This window comes from Barbus barbus (assembly GCF_936440315.1).
Source record: "Barbus barbus genome assembly, chromosome: 9".
In the NCBI taxonomy this organism is placed as follows: domain Eukaryota; kingdom Metazoa; phylum Chordata; class Actinopteri; order Cypriniformes; family Cyprinidae; genus Barbus; species Barbus barbus.
The window spans coordinates 17,493,713-17,508,459 of NC_136737.1; the positions used below are offsets into that span (position 1 = coordinate 17,493,713).

Here is a 14,747-nt window from a genome sequence, read left to right on the forward strand (position 1 = left end):
TGGGCCATGAAGGCATGTAGAGGGGGGGAGGTCATGCAGATCACAGGGGTAAATCAAGGGTGCCCGGGATGCACCACAAATGACCTCTCACCTCAAAGATGGCAGGATGTTCCGAGAAGATGGATAGTTGGGTCAACTTGAATGACCGTACCCCTGACCACTCTATTAACTCAGTGCCTACTGGATTTGATGTGGGTCCTACTTTAAAAAAGATCAGTGTCAGAATAACTCCACTCACTGTACCCAGTCCAGGACTGAATTTAGATCAAGAGAAGGTAGCACACAGTATTTTTAGTGCCTTTTAGGTTGGAGAGGATAGTTGGGCTTTGCCAAACAGATGGTATGTGAATAGCATATGCTGGATTTGCTTTACAGTGAAATTACTTTTCAAAGAAACAGAGAGTACTTTTCAAAGAAATAGTTCACCCAAAAATGTTCTCATTCTCAAATCTTTAACTTAATCATCCTCCCTGTATTTTGGGGCAGGTTTGATGTCAGCAATATCAAACATCTTTGGTTCTCACGTCTCATCATTGGTGTAGTTTTTGGACCTTGACAGTCCTTGTCCCATTAAGAAAAAGTGATTCTGAAAACTATTTACTTTTGACTTCCATGAAAGAAAGAAAACCATACTGGTAAGAACAGAAGTTTTGGGGGAACTAGCTCTTAAACAGACACATTCCCAAGAGAGTCTACAAGGTTCATACTTGAATTATTACTTTACCCTTAAACACACAGGCATATAGACAAAAAACGGTCTACATTAAAAATCCTCTTTCACGTGGGAATGAAAAACACTTTACAGACCTTCTTTCTTTTAAACAGGCCACCAGCTACAACCATGCGAAAAGTAGCAGAAAAGGACAACTGATCTTTTCAAAAGCTCTCATTATAGAGCAATACATTGAAGTGCACTGAGACGGATCTCCACGGATACGCCAAGAATTTCAACATTTTTCTTTTTGTTTGCTTTAAACTCGTTAAATATTCACTCGGCTGGCAGCAAAGACAGAGAGGACGGTGACAGTGCCCTTTTCCTGTGAACCTGAAAGGGTTTTTGTACAAGTTTGGGCAGACAAATTGGATGAACTTAAATATTTGGTTGGGCGAGGACTTAAGAGTTGTAAATTTGAAGCGTCTTATGTCTCATGTTATACATATAAATGCCCTGGAGTACATAATGACATGCATGGAGTCAGTCTAAGTGAGAAACATCTTTCTGATTGCTTCTTTTTGTGTTTTATTCAAACATTGATTCTGAAAAGCCTTGTCCTAATTCTAAAGCGCCAATCAACCTCTAAGAAGCACATGTACTGCTTCACAGGAGACCTAAGGCAGATAAAGGAGCATTCTGTGAGTGTGAAAAACAGTGGACAAAAAGCAAATCTCCAAGTAACCCTTGGAAAGTCACGGTGTACGACTCATAACACTACCCTGGTGTCTTCCATACAAGCGTACAAAGCCACAGCATGTAGTGAACGAGTGAATCACCTGCTGTGGCAGGGACTCGATCCCATGACCTCTTGCTCCTGCTGCAAATGCAAACAGCACATGGCCTAGTATTTATTCGACCATGAATCTCCACTTATATCGATACATACCCTGGAAAGAAGAGGCATGGCCCAGGATGAGATATTTGAGTTCGAAGCTATAGGAGAGAATGTTCTGGAGTGTGTCTCTCTGGGCAGCGGCATAGTAGCTCTCCTCCATCTTGCGGGTACAGCATGTGGGGCCCTGGTGTTTGCAGATGAGAAGATCTGCATCTATGGAGGATTAATCATAGAAGGCGATTCAATTCTAGGGGCATTTTTGACTACTTGAAACCTTAATGTAACCTTTCCAAACTATGTCTCTCTTTAATCACATCTTGCAATAAAGTTCTGATGATGGTTTTCATTGGTACAATTATCTTTTTTTTTGGCATGTTACCTTTTCCACTTTTGGCATTTCAGGTATTGTTCTGCACATAATTGTTCAAATATAGCTGAAATTTAGCATTACGACAACTTGTGATCATGGCCGTAATTAACCACCAAGTGATTTGGTGTGGATTTTGGATATTATGTGTGACATATAAACTATACACATACATACAAAATTTTTTTTGAAAATTGAGAAGGCACAATGTACAATTTCCTGATTTTAACAGTTTTTATAACTTTACTGCAGAGTCTAGATTAACCTAAATAATACCTCAATTCTGGAAAATGTGACCTTTCAACACTTAAAAATTAAGCAATCTAAGCATTTTGTCTTTAAAATATTCATATGGGTCCACACATAGAGTGTGGTTGTATGGCAAAAAGGTGCATGTAAAAGAGCAGAACACATGTGATAAAGACAGACGATATCTGCTCTGTCAGTCACCCTGCCCTATCCTATGTGACCAATTTTACACCGAAGGGACCCCATAAGCCATGCATTAGAACAGCTGACTGTGATCACCGTCATTCTGCTGACCTCTCTCACCTCTCAATACACATGGAGCGAAGCCTTGAAACTTGCGCACTAAGAATAAAACTTTGTTTTGTAACGATTATACTTTTCTAATGTATCCTTTCCATAAACAAGAACTTGAGACAAAAGAACTTGAGTTCATAGCAACTCCCAAACATTCTTGAGATGACTTCTATTCAGCAATGCGTTTTTGATTTAACTCGAAATGTGGAACATGAAAAACATTTGACAGCCTATCCCACAGTCTTGTTAATTTTGTCAACACAACTGACATTTCTGATTTATACTCTGTCATCGAAATTACTTATTTGTTAGATGAATTTTTCGGACACACTTTACATTACCGTTTTGCCTAATGCATATGTTAACATTTACTGCTTGACAGGCTGCAATTCATCTAAACTATTTTAAACAATATTTTTCAAATTCTTGTATAAATATTGTGGGCCTACATGCAGTTAGGATGACCTAAGAAATAATTTGCCTCATGACAGGCCTATTTAAATTTAAAAGGTGATTAGAAGGGTCAAAAAAAACTACATCTCAGTCACAATATCTAAAGAAGGTACATTTTGACGAAAAGTTCACATGCATTTTTCATAAAAGTCAGTTTGAAATGTTAGACATTTACATTTAATAACATTATATTCTTAATTACAATGTAAGGTTTTGTTATTTTTGTATATTTGTATATTGGTAATTGCGTAATAGTTAAACAGCTTAAATTGAGCTGAAATTAAACTTCACACAATTGTGACAACATGCCCCGCTATTGGTCAGTGTGTTTAGTTTACTGTAACTTTTTTCTTGGCAATAATTGTGCAGAGTGAATCAATAAGCAAAGAAATTACTTCTGAATTGGAAATAGTGTTGAGAATATGCATGTATTGCTATATTAGACACGGCTTCTCACAGTATTTATAAACGAACCTGTTGCTGCGGTCTCCGGAACCCATCTTAATGAACCGACTTGGCGCAGCTGGAAAGCGGTTTTTACCTCATGACAGCTCTGCGCGCTGGCGCAGTGAACTCTCCATATCAACGCACTGGAGAGCAGGATCCACAAGCAACATACACGCGCTGCTGTCCTGCGGAGCATTGCACCATCTCAGTCCACAGAAAGCCCTCTGAGTCAATGTATGAGAAAGAGAAAAGCCCCCAAGAAGAGTCAAAAGTATTATCCGGAAGAGATGTACATTTAAAACCGCTTAATGAAGTATCCAGAGAGAAAGTTTTCCAGGCTCGCGGGGGCTTCACATGCTGCGTGATTTGACAGACTGGACTGAAGACATGTGAGGAAGGGCCTTGTGTGTGTGTGTGTGTGCGCAGAAAGAGACTTCTGACAGCCAGTTTTGTGCGCCCAACACCCACTCCGGACCGCTCTCCCTTTGGCAAAGATTGATAGATAGACAGTGTAACAATGTGAAATCTTAAAATAGATAAATATTTTTTTTAGACAGAAAAAAAAAAACAGTTTTGACATGAAGTGTGTGTTTAAATAAATGTGAATACACATTAAAGTAACAATATAAAAGCTTGTTTATACTATATACTAGTCCAGTATAGGCTATACTATACTATACTATACTATATTATACATCAGCATTATTGATAAATATTTGATTGGGTTCAAGGTCAGGCTCTGGCTTGGCCACTCAAGGACATTGACAGAGTTGTGTATAAGCCACTCTTCCTGTGTCCTTCTCCACATATGATCATGGAGATCAACTAGAGTGACCATTAGCTTCTTGGTCACCACACTGACCAAAGCCCTTCTCCATCAGTTGCTCAGTTTGGCCAGGAGGCCAAAAAAGGGTATTAATATTTGCAAGGTACTGTATATATATATATATATGTATATATATATATATATATATATATATATATATATATATATAAACACACTCACAGTTTTTGACAGGAAGGGGTAGTAAAAATATTTGTTTTCTTTATTTCAACATAAATATCTAAATATCTAACATTAATAGTGGGCAGAAAAAACCCTCAAATCAAAGTTATAATACCTTTAGATAATATTCAATTCGTTTTAAAAACTTTAAATAAATAAATAGTAATAATAATAATTCCTCAAAGTTATTGTTTTTCTTTTTAAAGTAACAGTTTTTATAGGACTATATAAAAATAAAATAAACCTGTTTTAAAGTTTACCGAACATGAATAGTGGTTAGGAAAAAAAAAATATTCGACTTTTTAAGACAATATTAGACCTATAGGGGGGGGGGGGGGGGGGGGGGGATGGTTTGAAACCGTTATATTAATAATTAAAGATGGCTGTCTGAAAATGGGTTTTAAGCAAGCACTAGATTTTGTCTACTGAATATTAAATGTTCTCCTAGCAACCCATGCATATCAATATTGTACATTTTCCACACACACGTATAAATGGAGGCTATATTTTGAAAGTGAAAGTTTTTTTTTTCTTCTTCATATATTTACATGTCATGCTGTAATTTCCAATATAAATGACTAATTATGCACGTGCTGCAAACCCCCAAACGCAGCTGAATTAAGTGTGTCATAGTCATGCCGCCATGAGGCGCAGTATGGTTATTTCTTACAACCTATGATATGAAGATGATGTCATTACATCGCTGTTCCACGCGATGGCGATATACAGCAAATATAGTGATTTTACCTACTGTTGAGAAGCAGAAGGAGTAAAACGAAACGAGCATGCACAGTAGAAATTCACACTTTTGAGTTTCAAAGACAGACAAACGTCTCTTAAGAAACATGGCCGGGAATATAAAAGATAAAGAAGCATATCAACGCCTGAACTTCCTCTATCAGGTTAGTAAGTGTGTGTGTCAGATCTGTTTATTTCAATATCTCCAAACCTTCTCTTGATGTTTTCTGATGATGGATCCTATAGGCAGCTCACTGCGTTTTGGCTCAAAATCCAGAGAATACTGAACTGGCAAGATTTTACTGCCTCACTCAGAAGACCATCTCCAAACGACTGGTGCTCAGACAGTGAGTAGTGTCTCCTTATTAATAATGTGGATATTAAACAAACATCAATGATGGAGCTTCATTTCCTTGCAGAGATCCATCAGTAAAGAGAACCATTTGCAAAAAATGCTGCACTTTACTAATACCAGGCGTCACATCAACTGTACGACAAAAAAGTAAGTCAGTCTATCTATATATCTAGCCATCTATGAAAAATGAACAATGTATATTAAATCTTCATATTGAAGGAGGACCGATGCGACAGCATAAGACTGTTGTGCGATGTTTAAGTTGTGGACTGACCAAACAGTTCCCAAACAACCCAAAACACAAACTGTGGGTGGATCAACCTGAGGCTCAACTAGAAAACCAGACCTCACAAGGTAAAGATAAACATTGACTGTCTTTGTTCATTGATTTTACTTAAAAGAAGGTCAAACGTACCTGGAGAAAGGTATACATCAGCATCTCAGTTGCTCAGCAGGCTTGGCCATAACTGATGGAAGTATGAACCCTGTATGCTGCCATCTTTGCTTCATGGATACTAACATTTTTTAGCCAGACACCTAAGATGTTTGTGACATGTGACTGTCACGCTATAGAGGTCCTTACAGCAATTTCAACGTCTGTTTTAAGCATTTATAAATCTTCAAATATGCTCAATTTATTTGTTGTGTGTCCCAAATTTCTTTCCAATTTCCAGGATTGTGCAGGTTTCAACTCATTATTCGGTTAACTCTTTTAAAGAGATTTTTAAGCCAAATGCAGTTTTGCAGTTTTTGGCAAAACTTAATTCTAAAAACATGATATAATTCAGTCATAATATTAGTCACCATGAAAATAGCCACAGAAGCTGGAATGACATTAAACAAACAAAAACAAACAAACGTTTAAATTTCCAAGTGTTTTTTTTTTAACAGTGAACGCTAAACTAACAGGCTAATCTGTTAGTGATAATCTAATATCTAATGACAGAATTATAGTTAGCAGAATGCAAAGCTAGCCTAATCGAACCAGTTATCTTGTGACCTAACTGGAATAAAACAACAACTGTTCCTGTTTGTAAAAGCTAAGCTAGTTAGTCGGCTAATGATATGCTAATCTCACTGGCTAATATGTTACTAGTTAGAATAGCAGGTTAGTCACGTAGCACTAAGCAAATTTAAAGGGGTCACATGACGATGTTAAAAAGAACATTATTTTGTGTATTTGGTGTAATGCAAAGTTTACCCGTTTTAAGGTTCAAAAAAACACATTATTTTCCACATACTGTACATTTATTGTTGCTCCTCTCTGCCCCGCCTTTCTGAAACATGTAGATTTCTATAAAGCTCATCGTTCTGAAAAGCAAGTTGTGCTCTGATTGGCCAGCTATCCAGTGTGTTGTGATTGGCCGAATACCTCAAGCGTGTGACGGAAATGGTACGCCCCTTATACCATATTTAGAAACACAGCGACTACACGACATGACGATGGTGGCGGCAACAATATACAGCGAGAATAATAGTTCCGCCCTCTTTCTTTGTTTGGGCGGTGTTATGCAAATCTTCCCACACAGTGACGTAGACATGTGGGGTGTGTTTTATTGAGGCATTTTAGGAAGGCATGGACAAGTCTTAACCCTTTAACGCGTACGATCACACCGGTGTGATTAGAACCTTCAGTGAGTCACGTCATCAACTGCTGAATTCAAATCTGCTTTCGCGCGTTGGCTGCCGAGCGCTTGTCATATTATCACAAATATTCAGTGTTTTCAACCATATAATGCTTATTTTAGGTTTCAGACATTTAAATACACATAAGTACTAGCAAAACCATACATTTATAGTTTGTAAAATACACGCTGATGTCTATGGAAGCAGCAATAATGATCCTTACAAATATAATCTGACAGCATGTTTTATTGATATCATATACAGATTGTGTAGATAACTTTAACGTTTACTCTGCTCTTCTCCCAGTTTAACCGGAGACTGACTTTAACGTTTTTCGGGAAGAGAGGATGAATTTACATGGTCTTATTCCCACAGCTCGGATTCAGCGCGAACAAACATGGCGGCGCCCATCACCCGGTATCGATCAACTAACACGGTCATTATAAAAGTATTTAAACTACCAAATAAATTTACTTGCACATATTTGAGAATCGGAATATCAGATATTTCATAATTGTGAGTATGTTTGTGAATATTAATAATAAAAAAAGGAAAAAACGAAGTAAAAGCGATCCATGTGTCATACAGCGCTATTGTTGCTGCGGTGTGTCACATGACAAGCACGACGCGTCGCCATGGAAACAATAAGGCTATACATTCTAAAATAACGGTCGCCTGAAAAAACTCACGCTGGGGGCTCAGCTAGAATATTTTAAACTCACGTGTGAAAAGGTTAACTTTTATAAAGAATATCTCTTTGGGTTTGAGATTTAATTTTTGCGACTTTACGGATCATACACTAAAAAAAAAAAAAAAATCCGTAAAATTTACGGTAAAAATATGGCATCTGTGGTTGCCGGAATTCTACCATAAAAAATACAGTTACAGCATTTTAGGTTTTATGGTTTTAACTTAAATTTACAGTTAAATACCATAATTTCATTAACTTATATAATGTTAAAGGGGACATATTATGCTCCTTTTTACAAGATGTAGAATAAGTCTCTGATATTCACATATGAGTGTGTATGTAAAGTTTTAGCTCAAAATACCCGACAGATAATTTTTTATAGCTTGTTAAAATGACCACTTTTAAGGTATGAGCCAAAACACTCTGAATTGGAGTGTGTTGCTTTAATGCAAATGAGCTGGTGCTCCCGGAGAAGAGGGCGGAGCTTCAAATGCTCCAGCTCTGCATTAGCAGTGCTAGCCTTTGCAAATAAACATTCCACTATTAATACAAGACTGTTATCTTTACAGAAAACGTACTCTGGTTCAAAGTCAGTCATCTGATTATACTGTGCATAATAAATTTGCCTTTATGAATTACACAGACAGGGAGCACGGCAGGATAAAAATAACAATATAGCTGGTCTCATAGTGCATGGCATGCTATCACAAACGTTATAAGACCCACTCGTGATTATGAGCTCAACAAACTCAAGCAATCGACTCGCATTGCTTTCATATACAACTTTTAACCACCACATTCCTATTCACGATCATTCATGAAGACAACAGTGAGAACAGACAGAGACAATGGTAGCTTTAGCATCATTAGCTTTACAGAGTGCCAAGAAGCTCTTTCAGAAGGGCAATTTGGAAAACAAATGCATGATACTTTCTTTGTCTGGAGCTGACGTTCGTGCACGAAGCGTTGGTATTGATCCCAACATGTTTTGGAGAATTTACCCATTTTTTTCCGGGACATTTCCTTAGACAATGAAACTTAACTACAGTGTCCTCAGCGGCTCAGATGGAGGGAGTCTATGGAGAGTCCTATGTTTGTTAGTGCATCCCAAAACACAACACTTGAAATGCCTCTTTGGCGCCAACATTGTATATCTCCAGCAGCTACAGCAAGTGATCAGTAATGGCGGAGGCAGACACAGATTCTCACTCAGGGCTGTGTCTATGCTTATAGGGCAGTATCACTAATGGGTGGGACTTTTTCCCTTCGGTGACGTGAACAGAGGGAGAATCTGAAACCGCTCGTCCTAAGAGACAGTTTATGATTTTATTAGATTATAAAAAAATGAGTGGGTGGATTTTTACCATTATAGGCTGGTTGTTTTGACACACTGCGGCCACATAACTGTTCAAACATCTTGTAAAAGTGATTTATGCATAATAGGTCCCCTTTAATATACCAACCTATTGAAGTACTGAAATCAGTTTTGTACCTTTGAAATACACTGATAACCACCAAATGTAGGTGGTGATGAGAAAGACTTTACTAATAGAACCTAAGCCTATCACAAGCAGCTTTTAAATAACACACACACACACACACACACACACACACACACACACACATATATATATCTATAATATATAAGATGCACAGTGTCATTCACACAAACACTAAACACCATGGTGAGACTCATTAAACTGAAATATGCAATAAACATTAATTTAACAGCATTAGATGTAACATACAACCCTAATAAACATAACAGATAAGGAAAAAACTAAGAAGAAACATACTTATTTCAAAGAAAAAACATAATTCAAACAAAATTTGAAATGCAACGCAGGGAATTCTGGGAACGTCAGTTTACAGTTTTTCCTGTAAATTTTACAGGAACTTACCATTAACCATCTAACAGGTTTTTACTGTAGCATTTTCACAGTTTTTTTTTCTGTTAAAATCATAATGTATATATGCAAACAGCTTGTAACACTCCAAAGACAAAGGAAAACTTGAAATCACATCATATGACCTCTTTAAGACAACATGCATTATAAGCAGTTTTGTACAAATGACACAATTCACCTTTAACATTGTATCAAACATCAAACATTTAATATTGTAAATATACATGATCTTTTATTCTACTGTCTACAGATGCTGGTCCTTCGTCTAAGTGCACAACCCAAGAGAAGAATATTGGCTCAGCGTCCACGACAGCGAAGACTTCGTCTATAGCTCAAGCAAATGTGACTAAACCTTCATGACACTGTGTATTAATATAACTAGTTAAAGTGAACTTTTGGGGTGGTATTTTGTATTTAATTTTTTGTTTACATTTTCCAGCCTTAAGATGCATTTTTTTTTCTTCTGACATTATGTGCAATATCGTTTTTCTTTCCGCATTGAATGGATGTTTTGAATTGCAATAGTGATTCTACTGTAAGTGGCTGATTTACATTGGTAATGACTTTTATTCTGTACTTTTATGCATGCTTTAATATCATTGAACTCTATATGGCTTCCTGCAACAGAAGCATTTTCTTTTATCACCCGGAGCATATGGAAACCTGGTGGGAATTCAGCTGCCTACATAAAAATTGATTGATCTACTGTTGCAAAATTACCTCTTTATCTAAACCATCATGTGGGTATTTCACTTAGACATGCGGCTTACACTTAGACATGCGTTTCAGAACAACGTTTCGATTTTTTTCAACTTCTAAGGCCTTACTGTTTTTTTTCTCCAGTCAGTTGATCTCTGATAGTCTCTTGATCTTAGGGTCAGGCATTACATCACGTATTGGGTATAAAGGTTTTGATATTTGCACTTTCGAAGTTTTTGATGAGAACAAAAGGCTTCTTTTTGCACAGCAATGCGCGTTCATGAATTATTCAAATTTGCGTGCACAACCTCTCAGAGTATCGCACTTCCAATCTTGGACGTGCAACGGATGTTGCATATTCATAATATCCTGCACCCTGGCGATAATTTATAAGTGATATTAAGACATCTGCACATGCATGAGTGTAATTCAGTCGCTGCTGATGTTGTTAATTGGATGGGATATGGATCTGCACGGTGCCGAGGATATGCATCAATGGGTTGTCAATACGGAAAGTAGCACCAAGGGGCTTCGTCGAAGCCAAAGAACCCCTCCCACTTCCTAGAATTAGAGAATGGAATCAATTGCCCTGAAGGCCAGAACGAGAGGCATGGGAAGACATGATTTAATTCAATTTGCATCGCATAATGTCAGTGGAAGTGCATTAGAAATTAAAATCGTGTGGTTGAGGAATTGTGCTAAATGATATCGAGGAGCATCAGAGGTGAAAAAAAGGTCTAAAAAGATCTAGATCAAGTGTCTCCATCATACTCGTCTTAATATACTGTATACAATATTAAACGCACAATTTTTAAACATTAAAATTATATTATGCAAAGTTGTGTGTGTGGTAACACTTTATTTTAAGGTGTCCTTGTTACACAGGTTACATGTACTTACTATTATAATAACAATTAATTACACATATTTACATGCAAGTAACCCTAACCATATAGTAACCACATGCAATTAATTAATATTACTCCGTACTTTAATGTATAATTACACTGTAATGAGGAAACCTTAAAATAAAGTGTAATAGTTATAATAAAAAGTAAATACAACAATGACAAAATTTACAATATGTATTATTTTATTATTAAGTAAGGATATTAATTAAACATTTTATAATGCTTGTAAAAGTATTTTTTATTATTTTTTTAAATTTAATAATTATATAATTATTTTTGAATTATTATTATCATCACCATTACATTTTAAAACCTGTGTGTGTGTTTTGTTAATTAGTTTTTTCAATTATATTTATATAAAGGAAATTAAGCCCTTTTGGGATTATAATTATTTATTATTAGTAGTAGTAGTAGTCGTTTAATGTAAATTTTCACCTTAAATTTTCGCTTCTGTAATGCACAAGAAATATATAATATGATGATATTAAATTCTATATAAATATGAATTTGAAATGCATATCTTTGAAAAAAAAAAATTCCAGTCACACTACTAGGGAGAAAATGCCCTTAACTGTCACAATGGAAAAACGGGCTTGTTTTATTATGCAAGAAATATCTGATTTTAAAAAACTTTTTCTGCTTTGGATTTTGGGTATAAATGTAACCTGCATATATTTTTCGCGAGACTAATGGTTTGTAGAAGCTTTGGAATATTAATATAAAATCCAATCGAGGTGCAGCCATGCGCATATCGGTCATTTTATACAAATGCCTTTGAATTTGGCTCACCCTATGAGACTGGATTTGTTTATAAAGTCACTTTATTCAGATATATAGAATATCTGTTTGGCTGATATTAATAAACAACATTTATACTGCAGCATGCTTTGAAATGTAAGCACACATATGACTCTAGAGATGCTAAGTCATTGGTATCCTCTGCAGGGTGCATATTGCCAATATATATTGTTGGTGCATGAATTTTTGATATGCTGTGAAAATGCGCTCCATGAAATTACCTGACCCGTGCTTGTGGTTCCTCTGTGCCATATGACATTTCTGTGACTGATTTCAAGTCTGCCATGTTCCATTGGAGGGAAAACAAAACCATTTCTACACTGTCAGAAATATTATGCATGCCCAATAGCGGTTTTTCTTGATATCGTTTTTTTTTTTTTTTTTTGGCAGCACTGGGAATTGGACAAAAACAGGAATATTAGAGCACAAAATATTGGGCCACAAATGCATTTACTCGAAGTAAACATTTCTATACTATACGTACATCCATTTGAGCTTTAAAGTGCCCCCATTATGGGTTAAGGTTCATATTTTAGTTTTAGGAGTCCCCAACAACAAGTTGACATGCATGCAAGTTCAAAAACCACTTAATTTTCTTATAATATGCATTTATTTTTACCTTATTGGCTCAACGACTCTCAAATGATTCTTTCAACTATTCATTTTTTCCAAACCCCTCCTTTGCGTGACGCTAATCTGCAGTGATTGGTCGATATCAGTGTTTGTGAGCTCAGTGCTGCTTTATGTACAGCCGTTACCGGGGAAACAGCTATTTTTACCGCTCCAAAAGGGCACCTAGTGACAAAGATTGAATTTGTATTTTCATTCAGACTAAAGTGAAAATCACATTTTCCCAGGTCTGCGCGCACCAAGTGGGCTGAACAAGCAATATGCTGTATGCAATATGAAACACTTGGGATTTGTTTTAAAAACATCTCATTTCAATGATTCAGAGTCGACTCTTACTTTTGAGAGACAATAACATTATATATGGTGCAATTTCAGATTTAAAACTTTACAGGATGTTTTCATTCACTTAGAGCTGTGTTACACACTGCATGAAAGGTCATTTTCAAAAATCCATAATAGGGGCACTTTAAGATTGGCCCACTGCAGTTTATTATGACAAAAGGACCATTCGGTTAGACAGCAAGAGACCTGATTGTCATACAACATAAAACAACCAACAGTTTGCTTTTTATGTCATATTTAGACCCGTGTATTTGTAGTAAATAACAATAATAAACAAATAATATTATTATTTGGCTCTTTTCAAGACACTCATGGACATTTCATACAATATAAAATGAATGATAGATAAATATTTTTTTTTCTCCAACATTTAAGGACCCCTTACACACTACAAAATCACGCAAGTAAATAAATAAATATAAAATGACAAATAATTTGATTTTTTTTCCAAACACTAAAGAACATATAAAAAATAATAATAAATTCAATTATTAATTTGGCTCTTTTTACACAATATAAAATTACATAAATGAATAACTAAATAATAATCATTATTATAATCATTATTATTATTATTGTCTATTTTCAAACATTAAGGGGCACTTTACACAATAAATATGAATGAAACAAAATGCATAAATATTTGGTTATTTTCTAACATCAAAGGGCATGCTATACAATATCAAATTAAATAGCAGTAGTAGTAATAATTATTATTATTAGGATTTTCAATGATTTTCAAATATTTAAGGTCATCTACACAATATAAAATGACAAATAAATAAATAATTTCATTAGTTTGGCCCTTTTTAAACACTCGGGGACACCTTACAAAATATAAAATTACATAAATTAATAAATAATAATGATTATTATTGTTATTATCATTATTATTGGCTATTTTCAAACAATATAGGGCACCTTACACAATAAATATGAAACAAACAAAATAAATATTTGGCTCTTTTCAAACGCTGAAGGGCATGTTAAATTGTAGTAGTAGTAGTAATTATTATAAGGATTTTTTTTTCAAACATTAAAGGTCATCTACACAATATAAAATGACACAAGTAAATAAACAAACAGATCATAAACCAGAAAGAAATCAAAACAGGCATGCATAACGTGATTCATAAAGTAGCCAGTTTTTCTAAGCAGATTATATTTTATAGATTATTATAAGCAATATTTTCTTTGCACGATGCAGTATCTGCTCTGCACATCATCCCAAGATGCATCAGCAGGATGAATAAATACTTTCATAAAAGCCTCGATAAAATATATTCTGTGCTTGGCAGCATTGTACGAATGTTACAGACTCGGGTGTGACATACTGAGTGTCAGTAAGCCATAAACACTTTAATAATTTACATTTATTGCTAAATGATAAAACCCAGCCAAGCTTCCACAAGCCCTCACAAACCATCTCTGCAAATACTGGCTGGCTTGTTGGCTGGTTTGGATCCACAGCACTCCTACAAATTGAACAAGAACAAGAAAAGATTGTCCACAACACAGTCGAGGCTGCCAACTGTGATTATCCATAAGCACTCGTAGGCAAGTGGTATTAGTCACAAGAAAAATTAGATAGGAAAATGTGGCGAGAATGTATTGGAAGATGCACAGATGTGAAAGCGTCAGACGCTAATCTCTTTATGTTTAAATACCCTTTAAATATAGCAGT

The 14,747-nt window shown here is 35.6% G+C and overlaps 2 protein-coding genes across 2 annotated transcripts in view; one reads left to right on the forward strand and one right to left on the reverse strand.

The window, feature by feature from the left end:
• LOC306874867 (glypican-5-like) overlaps positions 1 to 3,556 on the reverse strand; it is a gene marked incomplete at its 5' end in the record, with an annotated part of 58,509 nt that extends 54,953 nt beyond the window's left edge. The window contains 2 exons of the mRNA XM_079425158.1: positions 1,602 to 1,763; positions 3,388 to 3,556. Of these exons, the coding sequence (XP_079281284.1) occupies positions 1,602 to 1,763; positions 3,388 to 3,556 (331 nt within the window). The remainder of the gene's footprint in view (positions 1 to 1,601; positions 1,764 to 3,387) is intronic.
• A 1,559-nt stretch (positions 3,557 to 5,115) lies between these two features.
• On the forward strand, positions 5,116 to 11,520 carry rpp21 (ribonuclease P subunit p21). Its single transcript, XM_079425612.1, has 5 exons — positions 5,116 to 5,268; positions 5,351 to 5,451; positions 5,524 to 5,606; positions 5,679 to 5,813; positions 9,934 to 11,520. The coding sequence occupies exons 1-5, from the start codon at positions 5,212 to 5,214 to the stop codon at positions 10,041 to 10,043; spliced, it is 486 nt and encodes a 161-aa protein (XP_079281738.1). The 5' UTR covers positions 5,116 to 5,211; the 3' UTR covers positions 10,044 to 11,520.
• Positions 11,521 to 14,747: the final 3,227 nt, after the last annotated feature.